Source organism: Anomalospiza imberbis, chromosome 2, assembly GCF_031753505.1.
Source record: "Anomalospiza imberbis isolate Cuckoo-Finch-1a 21T00152 chromosome 2, ASM3175350v1, whole genome shotgun sequence".
NCBI classification, from domain to species: domain Eukaryota; kingdom Metazoa; phylum Chordata; class Aves; order Passeriformes; family Viduidae; genus Anomalospiza; species Anomalospiza imberbis.
The window spans coordinates 82659142-82675686 of NC_089682.1; the positions used below are offsets into that span (position 1 = coordinate 82659142).

Here is a 16545-nt window from a genome sequence, read left to right on the forward strand (position 1 = left end):
CTGGAGGGGAAAAAAAGTCTGCCACTGTTCTCAGATGTACCTGTGACATCAGGGGACTGACAGTGGAACAAACAAAAAAGGAGATCTAATCAAGCCTAGTGAACCAGCCTTATCACCAGCATTGTCTGGGTGCAGTGACCATGCCCAATTTTTCATGCCTGAGAAGATACAGGACAACTTCTAGAAAGGATCTGTCAAATGTAATATTGCCCCTCTGATCTGTGATGTCTTGTGGTGGCAGAGTCATCCCAAAAACAAGGAGAGGATCCTTTCCTGGTTCTCTGTGACTTAAAGCCCTCTTCATATGATCTGAATGTCACTTAGGACCATGCACTTGTGCAGCATAAAAAACATCACTGAAGTCAACAAAGCTGCTCCACAGAGCCAAAGGAAATCCTTGAGCAGGAAGCCAGCCAACACAATGGTCACCACAAGCTAAGCAGCTGTGGTTAGAGTTTTGGTTGTACAAATACACCCTGTGTTTGTTCATTACACCACACTCCTTCCTAATCGCTTGCTGCATGGAATCAATACATTGGCTGCTCTTGAGTTCTACTCCTCACTTCCTTGAAATGATGGAGTTTGAAAACTGCCTTATTTTACTTTGTGTAGCCAAAGTTAAAGTCCTTAGAAGGCAAAAATATGTATTGGAGAAATAAAAGGATGTGAGCAAGAAAAAGAAAATACTGGTTGAATACTGTAAAAAAATTCCATGTGGAATGCATAGTAAGCTCAGTTTCCTAAGAGAAATGAGAAAAAAAAATACAAATTACATAGACATTTGACACCAGACTGGACAAAATCCTGGAAAATACACCACTGGGAACAATTCTATTCTGTCTGTAGGGCATATGACTTCACTTGCACTGGAAAATATTGAAACATTTTGATGGCTAAAAGCAGTTCCAGCAATATTCAAATATCCATTGAAATATCTCAGGAAGCAAAACAAGCCAGATCTCTCAATGCAGAAACAAAATTGCTAACTCCAACCCAGATTTGTTCTCTAATCAATACCAATGTAAAGGATCTGAAATGAGGTACCTCTGAATTTACTCTGATTCCACACAAGCAAAATAGATTATTTGGTCCCCTGCCTCACATTTTCTGAAGTTTCATTAGGCAATGCAAGCAAAACCTTTTGAAATGAAAAGTGTCACAGAAGTGCTGAGCATCATTGTTTCTTTCTAATAAAAAAAGGATAAAACAGCAGGAAGACTGAACTTCATTCTACAGATAAATAAAACACTTTGGGACTTCTTTAGATCAAAAATTCTGTTCTTAATGCAAAATTCTGCTTAAACACAACACAGCTGCAGCAATATTCAAAACATCACTTTCATATTCAACATTAATAGGACAACACGAGAAGTAAAGAGATTCTTCACAGTATTTTAGCAACATTTTTTTAATACATCAGAATTTCCATTTTAAATGTGCTTCCAAAGCACCTAAAATTTTGCTTGCAGAATTTGCTCCAGGCTGAAACTCTGCATGGGGCTTTTTCTTCCTCTGTATTTAGTCAAAATTTATATTAGGATTAAATATAATTTTTAAAAAAACAAAAATGAATATGTATTCAAAATAATTCAGTATAAACAAGTTAATTCACTGGGGTAGCTCTTAAAGAAGAAAGTCATGATGATAACCACACCTGTTTTAGACTAATGTCAAATCCAATAATTCTAAAATAAAAATAGTGATGTAATTTGTACTAAGTGTTACTGACTTCAAAGGACACAAAAAATTTGCACTTGTAAGGGCCTTGATGCCTTTTTTAGGAAGATTTTGAAACACCAGAAGAGTTATGTGAAGTGGTTGAGAACAGAATTAAAAAACTAAGACAGTTAAGTATGACGGCTACTCTCCACATCAGTCTTCTTCAAGTTACATCTCTGTTTCAGCAGGATTACAACCCCTTGTCTGCTCTATACTGCTTGTGACCTTGCTGGCAGGGATGGCCTGCTCAGAGCTACTGATTCTGCACCTTAGGACCAGTAATGTTTATTACTGATCCTTCCTTGCTAATCTGTTTTGTTAAAATGGTCAGTGTTAGCTTAAATTACAAACTTTGCTAACCACGTTTCCTTCAGAGGGACTCTAGGGAAAATCTCACAAAAACCTGTGCTGTTAGAACTGTCAGGGCAGCAGCCTTTAGCAAGGCAGCAGCAGGAACTTCTGTGACCGAGGTGAAGGCAACCATGCAAAACAGTATAATCCCTTGAAAATATACAGAATCTAAGTCTGCACCTTTCTTTACCTCTTTCAGGTAAGTACCTGCTAGCTGGATTCCCTATCAGTCAGACCTGATGGCCTATGCATTCAGGAAAGATTCAAGTAATGCAAGTTCCTATCTAATTAAGAGAGTAGGAATCTAAGTAATGTCCTTTATAAACTGACAGAGGACATACATTGCATTGGTTCATATATTACATGCAGGCTTCAATCCTGAATTTGTCTTATGTTTTAATTCCTATCTGAACACAGCAGAGAGAGAGCTGGCTTATCTTCAACAAAACATATGCTACAGAATCTTTAAGATAATTTCACTGTCTAAATTCCCTTGTCCTGAACATCTTCCCAAACAGTTATACTTCCCTGCCTTACTTATTCTGGACTCCAAACCTAAATCCAAGAAATTGACTCTATGCTGTGCCACAGTATGTGAAGGTAACTTGTAGTGCTGAGAAGCAAAGATTGAACACAGGCACAAGCAGTCAGAGGATTCAGTTTAGCAAGTCAAAGTCTAGCTGAAAAGGGATGAAGCTGCAAAACTACTGCATTTAATCCTTTAGTGGATTGCTAGAAAAAACTGGAGAAAGAACTAGTGTGAAACACACCAGCTGCAAAGCAGCTTCTATACAGGTTGTTCTGGTAAAGAAACCACATCAAAGCACAGCTTAAATGGATTAAAAGCAACCTAAGTATCAGATCTTAAAAGAAAAAAAAAAAGACAAAATATTCCTTGAGAAAGCATAATTTCGCAAGGCTATATTCTTGGTGCTACATTTTTAACATTTGCATTAATGATCTGGAAGAAAAGCAGTCAGAGTAATTCACCACTGGAACAATTTATGGAGATCAGGCTTTTCTCGAACGTACTTAAATTGAGACCGGAAGTTTTTTCTCAGAGATACACTCTAGTTCAAACTGAAATTATATGAAGGCTGTCCTATGACCCATGCTACTGCAGACCTCAGACTAAGCAGTCACAGTGTTCTCTGCTGACTTTATTATTGCTGAATCAATGAGCCTATGACATGACACACAATTACTCACTAGCAACTTTTAACAGTGCCGCTTTCATTGTTTTCTCTTCTTCTGTTACCTTGGTGAGGCTTCTTGTCCTTTCACTTGCCTCTCCTGCAGTGTCTATATGTGCACACATCTGCTGGATTTGTACCCAGCTTGCAGCTTGTTTTTTGTCTAGGATGAGGACTGCCCCATCATGTGCTTACAGGAGTACAGCAAAGTCACTGAAGTTTTGCATCCAACGAGAGGAAGGTGTGACAAAACAGCCCTGAAAGCTAACTTGTGGGTGAAGAAGGGGCCTTGGTGTTTGACAGAAGCAATGACCCTGGCTTGCCTCTCCCCACAGGTTAGCCTTTCAAAAAAAATTTTAGGCTGAAGAGAATGAAAGAACTAAAAGGCCAATTTTGCCTTTTTTTTTAATGTCTGTTTTATTTCAGGCACAAATTACAGGAAGAGATAGCAAGAATATGTACATATAGGGGAAAGGATGAAATTGCTTGGGAAATCCACATAAGAGTCTGAGGTCACTGTTTTCTTTATAGAAGTCCCTTGACCATCTCAGATCTTCCCTGTTCCCACAAGGCTTTTCTCAGTTACATTTTCTCCCTATAGGCAGCAAATTACACTGATCTTAGTCTTCCCAGCAGAAAGCAGAGAGCCTCACTTGAGCTGTCAGATGAAATAATGGTTATAATGCTTACTGGTCAGTGCCTTTTCCTCCAGCTGCACAAAAACCTTTCCTAGAAGTTTCTGGTTTCTGTAGTCAACTGGAACTAGTCTCCCCAGAGCCCCTTTCTTAGCCAGCCTCAGAACCAAGACTGTTTTGTTCCACCTGAACCCCGGAGCTGTCTTTAACTGCCAGCCACACTTCTTGAAATACAACTTTGTTTCAGTGACTCTGTCTCTCCCAAGAGCCTCTTCTTAGTGTTTTAACTGTTTCCCCAAGCAAATCCTTTGAGGGAGAGCTTCTCTACATGACCCCACAAGGCTACAACCTAGTGTTCTTTCCTCCTCTGTCCCTTACACTTCAGTATCATATCACCTGCAAAGTCAGATTTGGCCATTAATATGCCATTAACTTGCAGATTTTGTTTGGACCTCTGTCCTTAGAATCTTTAGACCAAAATCACAAAGGCTTTCTCTGAGATTTCATGACAGACAACACAGAACTAAAATATCACCCCACACTCTCCATTCTCCTTATCTTGAGGGATCGGTCCCTATTTTTCTGCCCTCTGCACCCAGCAAACACTTGCCCTGAGCACCTTATGGGTGATGGAAACTATGATGGCCTCTATTGGCACACAACACTCAGAGAAGGATTCTCCAGCAATTTCATGTACTCCTGAGAACATTTTTCATAAGGCCATGTTTTATTTTCTGAGACAAAATCAGAAGTTGCTAGCAACTGTGTCCCCTTTTCTTCAAATAAAAAAATGTGCCTTTCACCACCCCCTGCTGCAAGAGCTCTCCAGATTTTCTAACCAACAATTTCAAGGACCATAGTTTCAGGAGTTTCAGCACTTCCATGGCACACAAGGGAAGCAAGAGAGAGAAATAAGGAGAGGAAGAGTAGATGCTGCTGAAAACTTTCTTCATTTAATGAAGGGAGTAGCAAAACTTGTGCTTCTTTAGAGTGCAATCAATGAATACTAAAGATAACAGTAAACATGCCAGTTGCTGACAGTCACATGGCTACCCCATAATCATGGAAAGGGTTCACTTCTCACGTGGCACTCAGAATCAGGGTCATAGTGTCAGGTTCAGAGAGGTGTCTCAGCCAGCAGATTGTTCCACGGTTTGTTCCCTCAGATCCATACTCTGAGCTTGGTTTAGCTGTTCTACCCAGCAAAAGGGAGTTCGGAGCTAGTAAAGATTTCATTCCCATCTGCAGACCACTTTAATGAAAAGCATCATCTTGCCAGCGTAATGCTCTTTAAATTGACCATCCTTGCAGTACTTGTGCCTTTTGATCCACTGCCTCTCATAAAACTGGCTAACCTTTAAGTTTATTATGTTCTTAAAAATATTGCTATGTTCTTAAAATCATTGCTCTGCATTTAAAGAGTAAAACTGTTCACCAAATTAGTATGTCATATCTGAGCTACCTACCTTTAAATTTCTAGTTTCTCCATTTAAGTGGAATTGACTTGCCATGGCACAATGAAAAGAAGATCAATAATTAGAGACTCCAATTTGCGATAGATTTGTTAAACTTCACTCCCTGCTGTCATATCCTCAATAGTTATGGTCAAAGCTACATCCTCGCAATCTGTTCTAGCTGCATTACATATGCCTCAGTCTTCCAAACAGACAAAGGAAACCAGCTGGAAACACTGTGCTTAATGTTATCAGTGAAGACTGTATCCATCTACATGACTGTGCCCTCAAGAGGTTACAGACAGCATAACTTCCACCTCAGTTGTCATTTCTTTGAAGCAGTCCAAGACAGATGCCCAGGAAGCATGGTCTGAGAAACCACAGCAGCAGTTTGCCAGCTGTGGACTGCAGACCACTGACATCCACTGCAGAAAAGGCTGGCCTTGGGGAGTTGGACACTTCTTGTCACCCCCAAATTGCCTTAGAAAAAGCTAAAAGCATCGTTTTTCATGTAAGCAATTGCTTTAATGGCTACAGAGCTGCCACGTGATCAGGTATGGGAAAGAAAGAGGCTCCCACAATTACAAATGGGAGGAAAAGTCTATGACGCAATCTTTCTAGTAGGAACAGAAACTCGACACATTTCATCCCAGAGTCACCTTAAAATACATGTATACTCTGTAGCCAGGATCACCTGAAATAGCAAATACAGACTAAGTACATAGGAATAAGCAATATCCAAAGAGCCCTTCTGACTCTGACTAGATCTGCAATTTCTTGCAGGTTCTGCCATTCAATTTTTATCAGAAGAGCAGATTTATGGTAAAAGCACTCATGAATAATTCACTCCCTTGAGCTGCCACATGCAACTTGGGGAAATCCCAGCTATAAAACCTTGGCACCATTTAGCTAGCACAAGCCACACTACTTTTTTACAGGTGTTATTCCACTGACCTACTTGGGAGTTATTCCTCCTTCTCAGTGCTAGAAGAAAAGGATCAGGCTGTTTGCTTACCACCTCTGGTAAGCAAACCTCTCTGCCACGTCTTCATAGCAGTAAAAACGCTTCTAGTGTTGGACTAAGTTTTAGCTTCGGCTCACCACAGCTTCAGTGGCTTGTGCATCTCCTCTGGTCTTGGGCCTCCCATAATAATCCATTATTCATTGGCTAACTTCCTCCTCAAGTCCGTGTTTTTAAATCATATTGAGAAACTTACTTGGATCCTAAACAAAAGGAGCACAAGTAAAGCCATAAACAGCTACACTGAACCTGTCTTTATGTTGGTTTCTAACTTAAAGAGAAATATGGCTTATTCCAACACTCATCCTCTGCCACTGGAACAAGAACCCCAGCAGGGTATGGGTGCAGGTGCCTCAGACAAAAAGAAAGTGAAACCATTTAGCGAACACAGAGGATGAATTAATAGCATCACTCAGTGGCTGCTTATTTTCCTAGGCTTTTCCATATATAAAGCTAGGTCGGAGTTCTTCACAATTAAAAAGAAAACATTTATAAGGGTTTTATTTGATTAGATCTCTAAGTGGAAACCAACTAAAATGACAATGACTGTGCTGCCACCAAGCCACATTCAAAGCCCACATCATGGTATACAGCTATACCTACAACTGCATTACAGGGAACAAAGAGCTGGCATTCCCTGTTTGTAAATAAAGTGTACAGCTCACAGCTATCTTGACATAAAACAAGATAATAATTATAAGCCTAAGTTAGACATCTGAGTAAATGAAGTAATGTCATTTAAACAATTAACCTACACTGATTTACAGTAGCCAAAGATCTGATGAGGGATGTAAGAAACTCCTCTTTACCCTAATATGTCCCTTCAGTTTATCCAAATTACTGGCTTTCACCACCTGGCCTCTCCCTTGTGCCCTCACAGTTAGGTTTTAAGCAGGTTAAGAAATGACAGTCTTCACTTTGGTCTTTTCTTACACACTTCCAGCAGTGCTGAATGAAATATGAGACAACCATAAAAGCCAGTAGAGGAGAAAATTAGACATGCTGTATAACTAATTTCTGAACTGTAAGCAAAGTTGTTGGCAATTTTCATTTCATATCACAGGTTCACATTTCTTTGAACTGCCACCTACTGAGAACAAGCACTAGCTGCTCATGCCCTTCTAGACAGGATGGGATGCTGCCTGGTCAGCTTGGGCAAGCTTCAGAGGTTGCCATGGTGTGCTCTGAAGGAACCTCTCACCTCCTACTCCAGGAGCCACCATCCTTTCTCAGAAAAGGGTGCATGACTGCAACCCACACCGGTGTCATGGGGAGCAGGGTTCCTCCTGCGCCCCCAGGCCACGTGCCCACTGCTGGAGCTATTTGCTGGGATGGCTGTAAGCAAACGGCTGTAAGCTCCCCTGCCAGCCCTGCTCCACAGGCACGCGGGGGAGCACGGCCACGAGAAAGGGGCCCAATGCAATTAAAACCAGGTGAGCCGAGACAGCAGTTGGAAAGAGGGGGTGGTTAAAGCCTGTGACGGCTCTAAGTGAAAATAGTCAGACAAAGCGGGCTTGCAGATTGTCACCGAACTGAGAACTTCCTCCACCCCCAGCTGCCTGGCTGGAACTGTATAATGGAGCAGGTTTCAAGAAACCGCAGCTCCCAGCAGAGTTAACTCTCCAGCAGCTGCTTTACTTTCAAATTGTCAGACAGATTAAACATAGAAATGCCTGTTGGTCACAAAGCTGAGGGAAGGGTGAAGTGATAGGGTCAGCTTGCTCTAAAGTGCAAAAACTACTCAAAAAGTTGGAGACAGGACTCCCTGTGGCCAGGAGGGAGTTACATTGGTATTGTCTGGCTGAAAGCTTGGCACAGGGCCCTTTCCCAGACTCAGCTGTCCTCACCAAGCTGGACAGTTAGTGGAGTTTTTGTCTTGTGCTTCCTTATAAGCTTCAGTCACGGCATGTAACCAGATTGCCCTTGCAGGGCCAGCGCCTGTTTGGAGGGGAAAGAAACGAGGGTTCCACTAGAGTGTCTTTTGGGGCATGAGCCAGGGAGCCTGGCTGGGACCAGATGCTGCAGGGCACCCAAAAATCTGGCACCAGCACTGCCTTAGCACCCAAAGCTCAGAGAAACACATTACCTTATGGGGACAAGTGCGTGTGTGCGATGGAGCAAAAGTGAGTGCCACTGATCTGTGTGTCACTGGTGACAAGAGGGTGATGATTTACTGGGAAAAGTGCCCTGTAAAAAGCATGCTTGTGGATCCTATTTATTGTCTCATACCCTTCAAATACTCTTACAGTTACAAAGACGCCACACAATTACAAGTGAGAAAAAAGAGCAGAGGTAATTCTCCCACAGTCTAGCCCATGGAGCCAACAAACCTGTGGCACCATCAGCAGGCGGCATGGGTCAGCCAGCCCAGCAGGGCTCCTCCCAGGAGATGGTGGGCCACCTCCACCAGGGATAAACAATCCACGCTTCAAACCTGGGCCAAAAGCTTGTTGCCAGATCCGTGCAGCTGCAGAGAGCAGAGTTGGAGGGAGCTCTGCCAGTAATAGGGGTAAGAAGGAGAAAGAGAGGCTGTTCCCACACAACACAGCCTCTCCTTTGCCAAACCACAATGCTTCATGTGGATCTGTAGCCCACATGCTTCTCCAGGTACCTCTAACTCAGCTATGCTGTGCTGGAAACTACAACCCACAAAACTGCTGAGAAGATGCTGGCCCACAGAAGTCAGCTTGCCATGCAAGCTCCCAAAGGTCACATAATGACCAGACAGGGACTTGAGCACAAGAGAGCACAGGCCACTGTGTCTTTGGGCCACATTCAGGCAGCCACACAAGCAGCTCAGTCGCTGAGGGAGCCAAGTGGTCTCCCTTGCTAGAAGAAAGTTTGAATCACCCCCTCCTCTTCCCAAAGCACCAGAAGAGTCTCCACACGAGCAAACAGACAGCCTGGACATCCCCATCCCCTCACTGCAAGAGCACTTACCCCCCAGAAACTGGATTCCTCCTGCCACCCTGCCCACAGTCCTGGAGATGAGCTCGGACACACAGCAGCCCATGAGTGCTGTCAGGGCCACCAAGAGAAGCAGCCCGCAGCCCAGGCCCGTCACCACCGTGCAGATCCTCCACTCGGCACTCGGGATGGCCTGGAAGGAGGCATAGCGGCCACACTGCTCCACCATCACGGTCATCTGGCGGCTCTCATCCCGCACCGGGTAGGAACACCTCCGGAAAGTGCCGAAGGAAACAGACTTCTCCAGCTGAGACCCCAAGAGCCAGTAGGGCATGAAGAAGCCAACACAGGAGGCAGCAGCGCAGAGGAAGGAGAGGAATGCCCAGACGATGCCGGCACAGGTGAGGCTGGAGGCCATCTTTGTATCTGCTCCAAGACCCCTCACGATGGGAAGACACAAAAGTAACTGTGTATTTTAGAGGAGCTTTATGGATAATCCAGAATCTCTCAGCCTTGACAAATCCTCACACTGGGAGAAGCTTGGATCCTAAGAGCCGGGGGGATATTTCCTCCCATCATGAAGTCAAAGGTCCCTAATTAAATAACAAAACACAAAAAAGGAGAAAAACACAAGTTCAGTAACACTAACATTAGAAAAAAATATATTTGTCTGCCAGAGTGTTTTTCCTTTCTAGAAGACTTCTGAAGAAGATATGTCACTTTTCTGTCCCTAAGCAGACCCTACAATCGCTCTCAGTCACACTAGCTTCTGTGGTCAGTGTGATGGTGGTGACCAGCAGCCCAGCTGGAACAGGCTGCTGTGCACATCCAGGAATGCTCTGCAGTCACCTCCAGGGGTTCCCTCACTTTGAGGGCTTGTGTACTTGCCTCACTTTTCTCCACAGTAAGTCCCAATCTTTCCAGTACTGATAGACAAAACAGATAAGATCTTTCTTATCCTTAGTTAGCTAGACCTTCCTCCTGCAATGCCTGGAGAATGTACTTCACTTTATAGATGATCCTGCAGCTTCACTGCAGAACCACCCACAGTGGCTAAGGCATTTCAAGATCAGACTCTTGTGACACAGGTAAAACTTATTAACACACCCCCAAAAGAAGTATGTCATATGAGATGACTTTTTTTCCAGCACTCCAAGTTGTTTGGCATCCCTGTGCAAAAGGAGTCTTTTATCACTTGATGTCCCAAAGTGCCACGCCAGGTGGGCTTCTGCTAAGTGAAGACATTGCCACATCTTTTGGATTCACCCCTACACAACCTCAAGAAGCACACAATTAAAACACAGAGGTCTCTCTTAATATTCCAGCTTGCATTCAGCCCAGTTCTTTTTTGCCTCTTCCCAGCTCAAACCCAGAAAGGAGCCATAACCCCTTTGTATCCTTCTCAGACAACTCCCAGCCTCTCAGCTCAATATCAGTGTGCCCAAGTGCATTTGACTGTCACAGAAACCTACATGCTATTCCCAGAGGCTGGGGGTGTATTTCTCGTTAAATTCATGTTGGATCATTATTCTAACTGCATTTGTAAATTTATGATCATTTCTCACAGTTGCTGCCAAATTAATTCTGATAGCTATTTACAGGGGCTTTTTCTTCTAAGCATGATTAGACGCCAATCAGTGAATCCAATTCATGAAAAGCCAATAAAATGAATACTATTTCAGCACAAGGAGGGAATGTAGAGAAAGTCTGTAAGTGAAATTAGCCATGTGCACCACACAAAAGTTTTTTTTACTTTTAAAACACGAAGAAAAGGAAGTATCTTCTGTAATATTAAAAAGGCCAATACTGCTACTGAAGAAGAGTACACCTATCTACCCGTAGCCTACCCACAGAAATGTCTTTCAACCTGCAAACTGCCAAACCCCAGGGCATAAAAACTTGCCAGAGAGGCATGGGGGGGGGGGGGGTACCATTTCTTCAGAAGCATCATCTAGAGAAGGATCTGTCTGTGTCTTGGCGTGGTACCAAAAGTCTAAGCCAAAATGGGTCGCAGCAGTTAGAGGAGATCATTCCCTGAATCGCAGGAGGAGGTTCGGCTGGAAACAGGGGACAACATGGAGTGTCCCAGGGTAGGACATTGCAAATCCTGCGGCTTCAGCGGGGCAGCAGCTCAGGCTCCCTGGAGCCTGCCAGCTCACAGCCTGGGCGCTCTACCGGGAGGCGGGCTCACCCCTCCGGCCCCGAAACCCCGCTCCCCGCCCTCCAGGGGTAGGAGGGGGCGGCCGAGAGATACGGCTTCCCCCGAGGGAAGGCGGCGGCCGGGAACCAAAACTCGCCGGGGTGATGCCAGGGGAAAACTGCGGGCGAGCGGGCGCAGCGCCCGCGGAGCCAGCAGGGTGGGAGGGTGCCGGGCGGGGAGGGCTGGGGTGCAGGGGACCTGGGAGGGGCAGGGGATCCTACAGGGCCAGGAGACACGGGAGGAGAAGGGGTTTTGGGGACAGGGGGTCCAAGAGGAGCAGAATGGGAGGGAAAGAAGAATGCGGCCGGGGACGGGCTGGAAAGGCAGATGTGCCGAGAGTGTGGAGAATCCCAGCATCCAAGAGGACGGAGAGTCGGGAAACTGCGGGGCCGGGAAGGGAGTGCGGTCCGGAATGGCAGGGAGATACGATAAAGACGGGGGCCCGGGAGAGGAAGCATTCGGGAAGACAAGAGGATGAGAGGACTGGGAATCCGAGCAGGGAAGGGTGTCCAGAGGGTCCGGTGCAACGGGCAAGGGATGCGGCTAGGCTGGGTGTCAGAGCGGGGAAAGGGAATGCAGGAGAGAAAGAGGGTCCGGGGATGCAGGAGATGTGGCCGTGCAGGGTAGGGAGGGGTCGGGGAGAGAAAGGACGTTCTGAAGGCTGGGGGATCCGGAGTCATGAAGGGGATGCAACGTACCGGGAGCGAGAGAGGGCAGGGGTTCGACAAGGGAAGGGGGTGAAAGGGGTCTGTAAGGGACAGGAGATTCAGCCGCGCATGTAGTGCGAGAGAGCCGGTGTCTGGAAGGAGCAGGAGCGGCGAAGGGTCTAGGAGTGCCAGGATGGGGGCAGGCGCGGTGCCGGAGAGCGAAGGGCTACTTACGGACACGCCGGGCGTGGAGGCTGCCCGCCGCGGCTGCCGGGAGCACATGGGCGCGGGGCCGGCGGGAGGCGGCCGCCCCAAGCGACTCTACCCACGGTCCCGGCGCGGAGGCGACGCGGGTGCTCCGAGGCGGGCGGGACCGGGACCGGGACCCTCCCCAGCCTGGCCCGTCCTTTCCTCCGCGCGTTCCTCTCTCCCCCCGTTCGATTCCTCGGGAGGCAGCGCACTCCGCCGCCTCTCCTCCCCCTTCTCCGCCACCGCCTCCCCGGGCGGGACCCGCCGCGGTCGGCGCAGTTGCGGGGCCGCGGACGGGGCCGGGGGCGAGGGGCCGGGCGGCGGCGGGAGAGCAGCGAACGGGAGAACGGGGGCGCGTCCCCGAGCCCTCGCGGGGCGGGGCGGTGGTCCCGACCCCGCGGGGTCGCTGCGGGGGTGGGTCCCGGTTTCCCGAGCCCGCCCTGGGCTGCGACGGGGGGGTCTTAGGTCCCGGGGCCGGAGCGGTGGGTCCCGGGGCCGGGTTGGTGCGGGGCTGGCGGGGAGCGCTGGGCTCGGCGGCTCTGTGCGGGGTGCAAGGGGCGGTGAAGCAGGGGACGGAGAGGAGGAAAGAGCGGGAGAGGAGAGGGGGGAAAGACAGCGAAAAAGGAGTGTTTTAAGGAAAGGGGGAAGGTTGCAGTCCCTACATGGGAAAATATGGTCTAATCTCCTGATGGTGTGCGTGTGATAAGAACTGTGTCTGTCTCTGCATGCGAGCTGCTGATCCAGCATTTTGATCGCGACAGTTCCCGAGTTGGTCTACAGAGAGAGTAAATGTGATCATAGTACCAAGCAGCTCCTCCCGGATGGGTTAGGTCAAGCGGAGAAACAGGAGCTGCAGCCCTTTCCCAGAGTGTCTTAAGTGAGAAAGTTTTGAGGGGTTGCCTTCTGCACAGAGAACCTCTGGGAGAAAAAGACATTTCCCTTTCTGCTTTTTCCTCTACGCCCAGAAACGTAAATATATTTCTCACATACAAGACAATTTTATGACAAGTTTAAATTATGTCAGCACCAGACATGCAAAATCTCTTTGGTAATGTTTCTTTTACAGTCCTGGTGTGTAATTTAAACACCATTCATTAATATTAGTAATGCTAAATGGAAGTGAGGTTTATTGCACTCCGTCTGCATTTACACCATTTAATAGTAATAGCAGCTATTTTCAGAATTGAATTACAAAGTCACTTTATTGTATTTTTAAAATTACACTTCCATTTTTTCCCCTGTAATGCAAAGTCTTAAAATCAGAATATTACTGAAAATGCATACTTTCTCAAGGGATAAGAAATGGGTTGGGAAGTATCTAGCATGATCAAGTTTTCCACCCTAACATTTCAAGTGTATTTAAGGAAACGTGCTCCAAAAAATCAAAGAAGTGGGTAAAATGTAGGCTGAATGCTAGAATATATGCAATAAAATACTCCACAAGGAAGACAATGAAGGCATAACCCCAAAGCAGCCATACTAACAGCTGACTACCCCTAGACTACATTCACCTAGTATACATCTATATTAGCAAGTAATGTGGATCAATCTGGTGTTGGATCTCATGGTGTTGAGGGCCTAAGTGATGTTCACACTTTTCAATAGTTTTTTCTTCAGTTTTACTCCAGGCTGGGTCTGTGAACTGAGCACTCCATGAGAACTCAGAATGCATCTGATACACTCCTGGCACCTGTCTTTTGCTATATTGCTGTCTGAAACCACTCTGTGTACTCACCTCTGCTGGGTAAAATAAAACGTGGTAAGTGAGGATGATCTGGAGATTCACTTCAAAAGCACACCCTTGATCCTTACCAAAACATGAAAGTGGATGTGCCCACGGGGTGTCTGACAGAAAGGGAGCTGGTATGACTTTCCCAAAGCTGAGAGCTGAAGCCTGCTCCACAGCATACCATTCCAGCATCCTCGCCTCAAATCACCTTTCCTCCTGGTGTTGTGCCTCCATCCCCAAGGATGCATGAGCTCTCAGGTCTCCACTTCTGCAAGGAGCTATGCACTTTTTGTAGAGTGTAGACACTCCCTGTTTACCGCTCACATGACTTCACTTGGCTCAGTGTGGTGTTCTACCCCCTGCTATTCATTTTACCAATGCCTAAAATGACAGGGATACTAAGCTAATACTCTGTCAATGGAACTCTGCTCTTAGTGTAAAGAAAGGGAAGTATTGAGAACTGTTATTAAATGGTTGTTTAATTGTTTAAAGACTAAGGTCTGTCATTCTTTTCTTAGCCAAAGGCTTGGGTTATAATGAAACTGTGATAAATATGTCTAAATTAGGCATGTGTTGGGATCAGACATGGGTAGAAATTGCCTGGCATTAAAATGACTGTGGAAAAACTTCTGTTTCACACATGGAAACAGTTTCTCAGTTAAAATTGGCATTGGAAGCCTAGGGAGAAGCAAACAAGCATGAATTTATTCATGCAGTTTATCTCTTCCATGGTATATGCCAAGGTCCCCAAGTCAGTGTTTGCTTTGCTAATGGCATCTCTACAGCAGTTCATTTATTTGCCTTATATGGCCTGTACATTCACTCCCTGAGCTGCTGCCATTCTGCCTTCCCTCATGGAAACTGTACATTGAATTCTGCATCTCTCCTGAAGCATCTCATTTTGCCAACTTTCTCTGAATGCTCCCACAAGTTTGCTTCATGGCTTAGTCACTTGCTAGGAAATAAGCTTTATTTCACAATTCATTTTCTCTCCAGCGAGTTTTGTTTTGATTAGGAACAAATTAAACACATTGTGTATATAAGGTAACATCCAAATTCTCATTCCATTTTCCCCTAATGTTTAAAACTCATCATGCTTCAACTGTATCAACATTTGATTCGTCTTTTAGGGTCATTGTGCATGGAAGTACTTTTCTTGAAAGTTAGCTGAGATATTTCTATCCCAGTCTAACCTGTTCAAAAGAAAAGGGGAGCTATTACATTGTGCTTAAGGATTCACAGTCTTTCTTGCTACCACAAAAGCAGATACCTCCTCAGAATATAGCAATAACAAAACACATGGTCCCTAGGGTCTTGTCTATACTGAAATAGCAGCTGATTTTAAAATTGGTCCTGGTGTTTTGAATTTTAAAATAATCCACTTGTGAGAAATCTTCCTAGCTGGTCAAGGGAACCTGAGCCACAGATTACCCTCTGCTACAACCACTGAAGTCAGACTAAATCAAACACCCATGAATACATTGTCAGAAAACTACCCTAGCAGGGAGATGGAAAAATGCTTATAGATTTTACCATTTTACTTCTCAATCCATTGACTAAGCTGCTGTTACAGCTGGGGCACTACAGACTTGATGGAGCTAATCAGCACAGCAGAATAAAGACAAAAAATCCTGTCACTGCACCTAAATCAATCCTGGCTAATATACACATCACAGGCTCGACCACAGACTCTTTCACTACAGTATGACTTGTAAGACAACATAAAATGCCATAGGGGAATGTTCCTGAACCCAAAGGAAAATGAAGCAGCTACCAAACCTCCATCTCATGCTTCAGTCTTTGACCAGAAAACAAACCAAAAGAGTTTTATCTTTCAGGCCACCATATGTTTTTGGTTGTGTGGTCTGCAGAAAAGTGATCACACCAACATGGTTCCGAGCATCTCACAAAACTGGATCTTCAGGTCGTGTCTGTACTCGATTTTAAATCAAAAAGGAAGGTATAGGTACAAAAATAGACTTGAGGCTATGCACTGGGAGCAACAGAAAGTCAACCCAATTATTCAAATATAGTCACTGAAAACCAAACAGACAAGTACTGTTAGAGAAACAACCTGATAATTAGTATATTTGCCTGAAATTATGTCCGATCTTGCAGCAGCTAGGGAAAAAAAATCAACTAAACAGACAGGAAAAGAGAACCTCAACTCAAACACCTGAAAATTTCTCAGAGGAAGGTAAGAAAACAAATTCAAGTGACCAGATCCTGTCCATCTGTATGGTGTCCTTCCAAGTCAAAGAAATTGCATATTTTCTACTGTGGGTGGAACTAGACACCTTGGGTTTTGAGCTGTCCCATCCAGACCTGAATTTTGGCCTATAAACTTAGCTCTAATCCTCTCTCCACTCTATTTTAATACTATCCTATCATCAACACATTTTTCTTGTGGTTCTAATAGTGGTAAATTTTGTGAATTCTC

At 45.3% G+C, this 16545-nt stretch overlaps 1 protein-coding gene across 2 annotated transcripts in view; it reads right to left on the reverse strand.

Annotated features, from left to right (window-relative positions):
- LHFPL6 (LHFPL tetraspan subfamily member 6) overlaps positions 1-13158 on the reverse strand; it is a 136975-nt gene extending 123817 nt beyond the window's left edge. Inside the window, exons 1-2 of one of the 2 annotated variants that reach the window (XM_068182072.1) lie at positions 13039-13158; positions 9314-9873 (exon numbers count right to left, since the gene is read on the reverse strand). In XM_068182072.1, the coding sequence (XP_068038173.1) occupies positions 9314-9698 (385 nt within the window). In that variant the 5' untranslated portion in view covers positions 9699-9873; positions 13039-13158. Of the gene's footprint in view, positions 1-9313; positions 9874-12361; positions 12747-13038 lie in introns of those variants that run through there. The other variant, XM_068182071.1, reaches the window with a different exon arrangement.
- Positions 13159-16545: the final 3387 nt, after the last annotated feature.